At 45.4% G+C, this 10,433-nt stretch overlaps 1 protein-coding gene across 1 annotated transcript in view; it reads right to left on the bottom strand.

Annotated features, from left to right (window-relative positions):
- Positions 1 to 2,694: 2,694 nt before the first annotated feature.
- The window catches only part of OTUD7B (OTU deubiquitinase 7B), a 58,226-nt gene continuing 50,487 nt past the window's right edge, over positions 2,695 to 10,433 (bottom strand). The window contains exons 10-12 of the mRNA XM_052636757.1: positions 9,811 to 9,925; positions 8,797 to 8,881; positions 2,695 to 7,570 (exon numbers count right to left, since the gene is read on the bottom strand). Of these exons, the coding sequence (XP_052492717.1) occupies positions 6,362 to 7,570; positions 8,797 to 8,881; positions 9,811 to 9,925 (1,409 nt within the window). The 3' untranslated portion in view covers positions 2,695 to 6,361. The remainder of the gene's footprint in view (positions 7,571 to 8,796; positions 8,882 to 9,810; positions 9,926 to 10,433) is intronic.

Raw genomic sequence — 10,433 nt, 5'->3', positions numbered from 1 at the left:
GGCTCCATCCGGGGATGGAGCAGGCAAGGGTGGAAAACCTCGAGGATGCTCAAGCCCCTAGGGGAGAGGCTGAACCCTGTAGCTAGCAGGAGGGAAGTCAGGGAGAAGGGCAGGAGGAAGATTCAAGGGAAAGGAGCACTTGAGGTGCAAGGAGCACGATTTGGGGTCTTCTGAGAGGTGTGTCCAGTCCAGCTAGAGAAGGCTCCACGGAAACTTCAGTCGACTCTGGAGAGGGCGGAAGAGATGCCCAGCCCCTTAAAGGAGAAGACACACAATTTTGGAAAAGTGGAGAGAAAGTGGAAGAGCCTAAGAAAGGTGAGGAAAAATTGGGGAACTGAGAAAACCACATTCCCTTCTTTACTCCAAACCCAGATCCTATCCTCTTTCTGTTCATGAGCTTTGGAGACTATTTGAGGGAAGGAGTAATGACAAGTATTAAACTGGAATCATTTGGGCCACTTCCCTGGACTCTCACTGATGGCTTCCCTGGGAAGCTGTTTTTGTCTTCTTTAAGGGGATGTGAGGAATGATTAAAGGTACTTCAGGCCTCCTTACAACCTCTCCTGACAGTCTGAACTAAAGTAGTTGAGAATAAATAAATGGAAATTGGCCCTTGGGATTTTTGCCTGGGGAAGCCCAAGAACTGGGATGGGGGCGAGAGGAAGTGTTTTTGTATGTCCTTCTCCAGAGAGTGTGAAACATCTCATATGAAGGGTGCAGTGGAAGAGTAGGGAGAGAAACTGAAATATCTGCAGGATGCTGACACAGGTACAGGTGCGTGCAAGTTCTGTGGCTGGGGGTGGGAGGCCCAAAGAAAAGATCTAAACACTTAATCACACACACACACTTAATCACACACACACACACACATCCAAACAGTTGGAAACTAGAACCCATTCCAGGTACAGGAGCCCTCCCTCCAGCCCAGACATCAGATCTCCAAATTAATGATTCATGTTAAGGACTTTGAAAGCTGAGGGCTGGAACCCTCTCTGTTCAGTGCAACAGTCCCATCCCCCAGCCCTCCCCCTTGAAACCCAAGAAGCAAAGATGGGTGGGGAGGGCTGTAGCAGGGAAGTAAAGGAACAGTAACTAGGGTAGGTATGCAAAATCTACCTTTAGATATGAAAAAGACAAAAGAAGATACAAAGTAGGAATTACTGAGCTGCTGTTTTATTGATTTTGAGTTTGTACAGAGGCAGCAGTCCTTAGGTGGGGTCCCCAGTTTTCCAGAGTGACACTCAACTCTCCTCCCCCAGCACACACACCCTTCCGGCCTCAGTTTTGAAAAGTTCCCTGTCTTGGCTGCAACTGTGGAAAGAGTGAAGATATTGAGAGACAGGGAGTCCATCTGGAACAGAGGCATACACCTGCTAGGAAGGCGTCCCAGAAGCCTGATTCTAGAAGTCCTAAAAGCTGCTACATTCCCCACCCCCACCTGCATTCCATCAGCCTCAATCCCTCACGGGAAGAAAATATTTCCCAAGGTCTGTGGCAATAGAAAAAGGTGTGTACCACAATTTAAAAATCCATTATCCACTTTCCTTCTCCCCACCACCCTTCAGTCAAGAGCCTCATTCTATTCTTTAATACTTGAGGTGTAGGAACAGAATAGAGACAACATGAGGGGGGATGGGGGAAGGTCAGAGCCAGAAAAAAGATGGGTGACTTAGATCAGCACCTAACTAGGAATGCAAAGGGGACAGCAGCTAAGTGTTAAGTAACAGTAGGACACCTCCCCCTCCGACCACCCGCCACACATCCAGTGGAGGTTTAGTGGATGGAAGGAAGGGTGGGGAGGCGAGGGTCTGTATCAGATTTTTCCATTTTCAGAATCCTGGTCTGGTTGCAGGTTTGTGCCAGGAGTGAAGGCTGCTGGGAGGGGCTGCTAGAGGAAGGAGGTGGAGCTGAGTGACTCACAAGATGAATCATAGATCCAGTTATAAGCACAGAAAGAGGCCAAGGTCCTCCCCACCCCCGCTCCTCTCTGCGCTACTGGCAGCCAGCTTCCCTTCCTCTTTTCTAGCACCTCTTACCCAAGTGGCCAGTAAAAGGAGGGGTTGTGGAGAAAGTCTCCAAGGAGGGTATCATAATATTCTGTTAATCCACTTAAATTCAGGGGGCAAAACAGCCTGTGATTTCTATAAAGTGAAAGAAACAGACTGCCTGTATGAGTCACTGAATCTGTAGTTGAAGGGCCTGGAGGGAAAAGGAAATTAGGAAAATCTGTGGTGCAGGTGATTCCAGGACGAGAAGGGACTACTAATTCTGTCTTCTCACCTGTGGTGGTGGGCCTGGGGCACTGACTCCTTGGAGAAAAAAAGAGAATGCAGAGTCCAGAGGTGTCAGAGTAACTTGGGGACAATTATCTTTGAAACGCCTTTATTGGGAAAGATAAAATGTGACTGGAACTTTGGACATGTGGCTGTTTAGAAAGTGGTAAGAATAGCAAAAGCTAGGTTCTCAGAAGTCATTCGAAACCAGCTCCATCCTTTCCAGCTCAGTATCACTCCCAAACATACACTAAAAAGTCATTGCTGATTTTTGTTTAGTTGGTCTGTGAGCTTGTTTCACTTGAGAAGAAACAGCCAACAGCAGAGGGAAGGAACTTCCCTTCAGGCCCCACAGAGCACTGAGTTGAACACCATACCACTCCATAAAGAGACTGAATCTTTAAAAAAAAACAAAAACCTTTTAATATCATTTTATTTTGCTGTAGAATCCAGTGTGAGGGAAAAATGTTTGGTTAAATCTTGTAACTGTCCATCAAACCAGCATAAATTAAAAGGAGGAATCTGGAGGCATGTCCTATAGACCTATTTGCTCCTTCAGGGCTGAGATGGAGAATCTAGGGTGGGTAGAAGGGGTAGCACTGTCTGAAATCAAAATGGGAAAAGTAAAAGCCCTGAAAATCTCCCCTCTCCAACAACAACCTCAGTAGGTACCCCAGTGCCTTGGGTTAAAATAACTAAGTGCACTTATTTAAGCCTGAGATGATATCCCTCAATTAGGATTGAGGGGCCTGCCTCCCCCCTTCAACCACACTCCCAACTACGGAATCTGGCTCCTTTTGAGAGCATGTCCGTCTCCTCCCTTCCCCCCAACACAGTAACTGCACGAGGCTGCCTCTTCTACTCCCTCCCCAAATACTGCCATTTCCCAGGCAATTTTTCACCACCTTCCCATCCTACAGTCGTCTCAAAAAATAAAGCAGAACAGAATTTACTCATCCCTACAGAAAAACATCCATTGACTCAGGGTCCCTCATCTTTAGAATGCAGAGGTTATTCTTTTTTTAATGCCTCAATAAAGTTACCTTCCCAAATTAAAAACAAAAAATTCTTAATGAAAAAGCTATAGCGCCTAAATAACCTAACCCCCCCCACACACACACACTTTTTTTTAAACCATTTTCACCCCCTTGGGCACCCCTCAGAATTTCCACCTTTTTATTTGAAAAGAAGACAAAAGGGATTGGGTTGGTCAATTTATAAATCAAAACAAAAGCAAACATGACACAAGATTTCCGTTTTTGTTCATTTGTCCTCAGTTTTTAAAAACAAAAGTATTAACTAGACTCTAATAACAGATCAAATCCAAACACAGCAGTCCAGTGGAGAATTAAGTTTCCTGGTTTTAGTCTCTGGGAAAATCCCTGGTCTGTTTCCATTCCTATTGGTCCAGGCCAAAATCCTATGATATAGATGGATGCCTACGGGAAAGCTAGGTGTGCTGTGCAAATTCTAGGTGTGAGTTTGAGTCACTTGTTGTTTGGGTGCATGTTAGGCGACAGAAGTTCATATGGTCGTGGTCTCACCAGTGTTGTTCTAAGCCCAGACACGGGGTGAGGTAAGCAAGGCACTCACTTCAGGCACAAAATTTAAGGATGCCTCAAAAGCCAGTGACCAAGATGCTATTTTAACACAATATATTCTGAAAATCAAAACTAATATAAAAAGAGCCACAATGAATAAAATATTGAAATTTTAAATAAAGACACGATTCCACTCCTCCTTGTTCAATTCAGCTTTTCTTCCCTCACACTCTAACCCCAGTCCTGCTGGATCCTGTTTTAAAGATTTTGATATTTTGCTCATGATGGATTTTTTGCATTAATTTTTTTTAAATGCTGCATTAAAACAGTATTTATCTTGACTAGTGAGCTTTTGGCATCTCCTTAAGTTTTGACCCTGAAGGGAATGCTCCTCTCACACCAGCCCCAGTCCTGCCTGGAAATACAAACATACCCTCTTTTGGAACCTATCTCCTTTGACCTCATTGCTTCCTTAACACATCCATTTCCAAATAAAAGCCTAAGAATTAATAGCCATGGAAATTATTAAATCGACAGACAATCAGATTTAGAAAATAAGTGGCTTTTCAAGTTTGTTGAGGAGAAAGGAAACTTCCTAAATTGTGAGCAGTTCCAATGAAGAGGACAGTCTTGGCTGACTTTGTTATCAAGGGGGAGGTGGGATGACAACTTTCCTGATTGGGCAGAAGCAACATATGGCAAACACAAGTCCCCCCAATGCACACCCCCAGCTCATGTCTGCCTTGGATCAAATGTGAGGATTACATTCCACAGGATGGTTTAAGAGTACACACCTCAAAAGAGAAATCCAAATACACAAAAATAGCCCCAATTAACACTCTAGACACATTAAGTACACTTATGCCCCTTCTTCATATGCACCCAGGAGTGTATACAATTGCATAGTTGATTTTTACCCCCAGAAAGAAATAATTTAAAGAAAAGGGAAGATTGGCCCAGGATAGGTCCTCCAGTTTAAAGCTCTTAGAAATGGTGCTGGCCAGAGCATAGGCTGTCCAGACTTGTGCTTTGTGCAAAATGCAAAGGAGCTCCCCCCACTACCGTGTCCACAGACCCACTCCCACCCTCTGGGGAAAAGGATGGTTTGGGGAGAGGAGGGAGACCCAATGACAGATCAGCTCATTGGGAGTAATCTGTGATCTGTGGTTATAGTTCACTAAAATATATATTTCTCTAGCTACCTCTTTATAAATTGCCCCTAACCCCTACCCCAAGTTTCAACATCAGTCCTATTATCAAAAATATCTCTTCTTACAAAGTATTTTTTGAATTATTTTAATAAACTAACCACAGATTAAGGTCAGCTATGGCTTAACAAAAGAAGCCGGGATGTTAAGTTCATTCTCCAAAAGTAGAGAGGAAGGAGAAAGAATCACTTAAATAGGAGGGGAAAAACTCATTTTTAAAAATGTTTTTTGCTTGCTAGGGTCTTTTTGTTTCTTAAAAAAAAAAAATCAAAAAAATAAGTTGCTTTCTACAGAAATGCAGCAGCAGAGGACGGTAGTGCTCTATTTAGGTTTTTGGTTTTGTTTGAAACAGTCTGGCCAAAAGTCTGTCCTCCTCCCACCCCCTCCCAAGGCGCACTCAAATGTGTGGTTATTGCTAGTAGTTAAAAAAAGATCACCTCTGTACCAATTCACCTGGAAAAAATTCCACACACACAGCTGCTCTTATCATTCTCTTGCCTTCCCCAGAGGGAACTTTTTTTCTGTTTTTTGTTTAATAAAATTAAAGTCCTAAAAAAAATCACAACCTTCTTAGCTGAGCTCAGCCCTCAAAAAGGATGTGGAAAAGATAGGGGGCAATCGGCAATCTCCTCTAGAACTAGAAGGGATGACAGATGGCTGTTTAGAAGGGAATCAAACTTCAGAGGAAAAAGATTCCCCCTTTAAGTTCTTGCCTTTGCCATCTCACTAAACCGATTTAAGCCATCCCCCTCCTAATAAGCACCCAGAAGCACACATTTCTTCCTTGTCTTTCCAGATCCTTCAGAAGGAAAAATTTATCCAACACTAAACATCTACCTTAATTCAAGTCAACAGCAAATCTAATTTCCCAGTTTCCCTCCACACTCCCAACTCCACCACCGTGTGCTTTTTTCCAACCTAAAAGAACTTTGGTCTGTTTTTTCTTTTATTGACTGAACCTCCTTTGCCAGTTCCTCCCCCAGACTTCTGCCCACCTACCCACCCCCACACACCGAATCTTCCCTTACACTTTCCCTTAGGCCTGGGATGGACCCAAGGTGTTATAACACACAATTATCATCTTTCTCCCCTTGTACCTTCTCAGTACCATCAAGTCAAGATAGGCAAAGGATCAGTATAGCCTCAAGGCACCATCCAGCCCTGACCTGCTCTTGCCAGCCTGGCAGCTCTTCAGAGTATACACACTTAAAGAGTTTCTAGCCAGGCTCACACCAACATTACTGCATTCGCCCCATCAACATGGGAGCTGGGTCTTATGAGCCAATTAATTGAGCTTAACTTTCTTTGTTTAGCCCCCTTGCCCTCCAAGGTTTCCCATTCAGAACCTGTGCACCAGCAGCTCCCCACCCGGTTCACGTTCCCTTCTCCTCAGTTCTTCTCTGTAACAGCAGGAGCAGAAATTGTTTGTCTCAGGGTGTCCGTAGAAGCTGCAGTTCGGTTGTTTGCATTTGGTCTGGGTTGGGGGAAGCCCCCGGGGACCTCCAGCCCATCCATCTGGCTCAGGGGGCTCTCTGTAGCCGTTGCTATAGGAATCAGCCACGCGGAAGTGGGGTGGTAACGGTGCACCCCTGTGAGCTCCATCCTTGGAGTGACTGCCTGGCTCCAGAGAAGGGATGCTGTCCTGGTGGGGGTAGGGTCGCCCAGGAGGGCACTGTCTGGGGAAGGTGGCATATGGTGGTAGGCCCCCCCCACATGGCCCCCCTGCCAACTGCCTCCGGGGTTCCTGGCAGTGGACTCCACCCCCAGAAGGCCGAGGGACAGTAAAGCCACCAGGGTAGCCAGCAGAGAATGCCATTGCCTTGGATTCTGCTGGAGGGGCAGTCAGCGGCTCCTCCCCGCCATCTGGCTCTGGCTTTTTGGCTGGAGGAGGCCCACTCCCTACCCCTCCATTCATGATCTTCCTCTCTGTCTCCTTCTGCTTCTGCTCTGCCAGGAATCTCTCCTCAGCATCAGTGAGGTAGCGCTGGATCATCTCCTCCTGATACTGGTGGCGGTGACCCATCTTCAGGGTGCCAACAAAAATAAACTTCCCCTCCCCTTGCATTGCAATCCTCATAATGCTCAGGCTTTGCATCACCTCCTGGCTATACCTGCTCCCTCCATTACCAACAGACTCAGGTGTGGGCTTCTCAGATACAGGCCCATCCCCAGCTGCCTCCTCCTTGCCACCCTTCCAACTCTTCAGTGAGTTTTTCTTCTTCTTCTCCAGGGTCTCAGTGCCACTGCTTACCCCCGAACCTGTTCCCATCCCTCCAGGCTTAGAACCCTTGCTGTGCATCAGGCCTCCCATGTTCTTCTTGAGCTTGCTGCCCAAGGTTTTGCCAAAGCTGCCCAGTTTGTTAGCCACAGAATCTGCTCTCTTCTTGTCCTTTTCCCGATCTCGCTTTGACTTCTCTTTCCGCTTGCTGCCCTCGTTGCTGGCAGAGCTGCTGCCAACTGACTCCTTGTCTGACTCCCCAGACTCAGGAGTGGACCGGGGCTCATCTCCAGCTGAGGCTGTCGGGGACTCAGGCTGGGCCAGTGGAGCCTGGAAGAGACAAGAAGATGGTTAACAGATACAGAACGGATAAACAACAAGGTCTTTCTGTATGGCACAGGGAACTATATTCAATATCCTGTGATAAACCATAATGGAAAAGATCCTGTGATAAACCGTAATGGAAAAGAATATCCAAAAAAAGAATTTCTGTATGTGTATAACTTAGTCACTTTGCTGTACAGCAGAGATTGGCACAACACTGTAAATCAACTATACTTTAATTTTTAAAAATTAAATTTAAAAAAATGGCTGACCATTATTCCATTGGCCTAGGTTGAAGGAAGCCCCCAGGAACCTCCAGCCCATCCACCTGGCTCACGGGGCCTCCTGCAGCTACTGCTATAGGAATCAACCATGTGGAGAGGGGTGGTAACACCCCTACGAACTCTTTCCTTGGAATGACTGCCACGTTCCAGAGAAGCGCTGCTGTCATGAGGGGAAGGGTCACCCAGGAGGGCACTGTCCTTCCCCAACTCGTCAGCTCTCCCATGAACCAGGGGAAAAAGTATCTAATGTCTAGCCTTTATCCCACCTCCTATAATCTGATGCCCTTCTGTAATAAGGAGATAGCAAAATGAAGACTGGATTTTGCTCTTCTAGAACAATGTGCAACTATACAAATACATAGCCTCTGGGTAAGGTGAGAAAATATTCTGTAGACACTAGAATGGCGTTTATTATAAATTTATCTATGCCAGATTCTGCCCAAAGTTACTCTCAAGGAAGTTCTGAATAACCACCCCAAGTCTTAACCATTCTGCATCCACTTTCAGACATTCAGCACCAGAGTCCATCAGTTGGCCCTTGCTCCTGTGTTCCTGTTCTATGGATAATGACATCCTCAGAACCTACTAGATCAGGAGCTCTTTAAGCTATTCTGTCTCTCCTAGTGCCCAATACAGAGGTCTATGTACGGAGGGCTTAGAACAAAGTAATAACAATCTCAAGTTCAAGAAAACTTTTCCTGAAGAATATGTTTAGTATCAGAAAGCAGAGCCTGGTTGTTGAGAAGATGTAGAAAACAAAGGGCACTAACAGGTAGAAAGGCAAGAAAAAGTCTCTTTTGGAATTTATCTGGTATTTTCCAGTTACTCCTAATATTGAATCATAAGCCACTATCCAGAAGAGACGTGGAAGGAGACCACCACCAGACGTCCTCGTTCTCCCTGACGTGGAAAGGAGGGCATGCCAGGGTGGAGTGGGAGAAGCCTCACCTGTGCATCGGAGGACACTGGGATCCACTTCACATTCATGTAGCCATGCAGCAAATGCAATTTGACCTCTAGGGATAGGATCACACTGTGAAAAGGAGGAAAAAAAGAATTTCAAAGAACTGTGGCCTTTAAAAAGCAAAGCAGTGCGATCCAGTTGGGAGGCAGGGTGGGAGAAGGCTACATGGCTAGGAGCTCAGGGCTGATTGAATTATGGCTGCACCAATTACTAAGCTTTATCACCTTAAGCAAGTCACTTCAACCTCCCTGAAACTCAGTAGGGATTGATAATGAGTATAGATAATAATATCTATCCTGTAGGGCTGCTGTGAAGATTAAAATAGTATTGAGAAAGGGCCCAGCTCAGGGCCTGGAAAATAGGAAATATTTACAAAACAGTATATTACTTAGAAGGTGCTTTTGATAATTAGGTGAGAACTTACTTAAAAAGTCATAAACTCTTTTTTTTTAACCCCATCTTCTCAGTTGGCTCCAGTTTCAGGAGCCCAAAGAAGACAGCACTGGATAAGAGGTGAGGAGGGAACTTTTATGCTCCTAAGCTCTTCACAGAAAGCTGTGGAAGCAGGAGGAAGCCAATTTCAGGGAAATGGGGGTAGGGGTGGGAAGAACATATTTTTCTTGCCATTTAAGTTCCAAAAAAAAAAGCAAAAGTCTAGAGCAAATGATTTTGGTCAGCTATTTAAAACCCTTCTCGTTTGGGCTGCGAGAAGTGTGATCTGATCATCTTGATTCTCTGACCACTGTTCTGGGGTTCTGTAAGAACACTCCTCGCGCTATAAACACATGCCAGGATTCCCTTCTGTTTCATGGGGAGAAAAAGCAGTGGCCTGAGTCCAGGTGCCCACTCTGCCTCCCACCTCTCCATCTTCCCAAAGACACTAGAACTAGGATGTGACCACCTTCGCCCCTGAGTTGAGGAAAAGTCCCGGGAGACAGAAACCGCATGTGGAAGAGATCGCAGCTACAAAGCAGATGGAAAGGCCAGGCGCGCCTCACCTCGCCAATCGGACATTGTCGTTATCATCTTTGCCCCACTCCCAGCCCTTTCCAGGGTCCACAGCAAAGTGCAAAGGCAGCAGCTTATGCTCTGAATCTGTAAGTGGGATCACAGCTGGGGAGGAAAAACACATATAATCAAGGAGTCTTCCTGAGGAAAGAGGAAGGCAACTGAACACAGACTGACTCCAGTAAAAAGGCAGCTGAATTATACCAAAGGTCTCTAACTATAGTCACATCTCAGTTCTTAATGATGAATTGTCTTAGCAGAAAAAAGTAACAGGCAGGTTTCCCCTTTACTCAGAACGCAATTTAGGCCACTTATCTCCATGAATTCCCACCAGTCAGCTAGCACCCATGATGTTCCTGCCAATTAAAGTGAATTCAGGGAATTCAAAGTCATTATTAAGGCAAATAGAGCAAAGTATCATTTGGAAAGTTCTTGACCTTAATGTATAAGCTTCTTTACTCCAGATCAGGGAACACAGGCTGAGTTTTCCCCAAAACCTTTTTTTTTTTTATAACAAAACAAAACAAAACTCTGTTTATCTTAGAGCTTAAGAAAACAGCGTCAACACTCTATCTGGGCTTGCATGTCACTCACAGTTCCTTCCTCCTACATC

Source organism: Budorcas taxicolor, chromosome 3, assembly GCF_023091745.1.
Source record: "Budorcas taxicolor isolate Tak-1 chromosome 3, Takin1.1, whole genome shotgun sequence".
Lineage (NCBI taxonomy): Eukaryota > Metazoa > Chordata > Mammalia > Artiodactyla > Bovidae > Budorcas > Budorcas taxicolor.
Note: the sequence above shows the minus strand (reverse complement) of the source record. Positions and strands in the feature narration are given on the sequence as shown.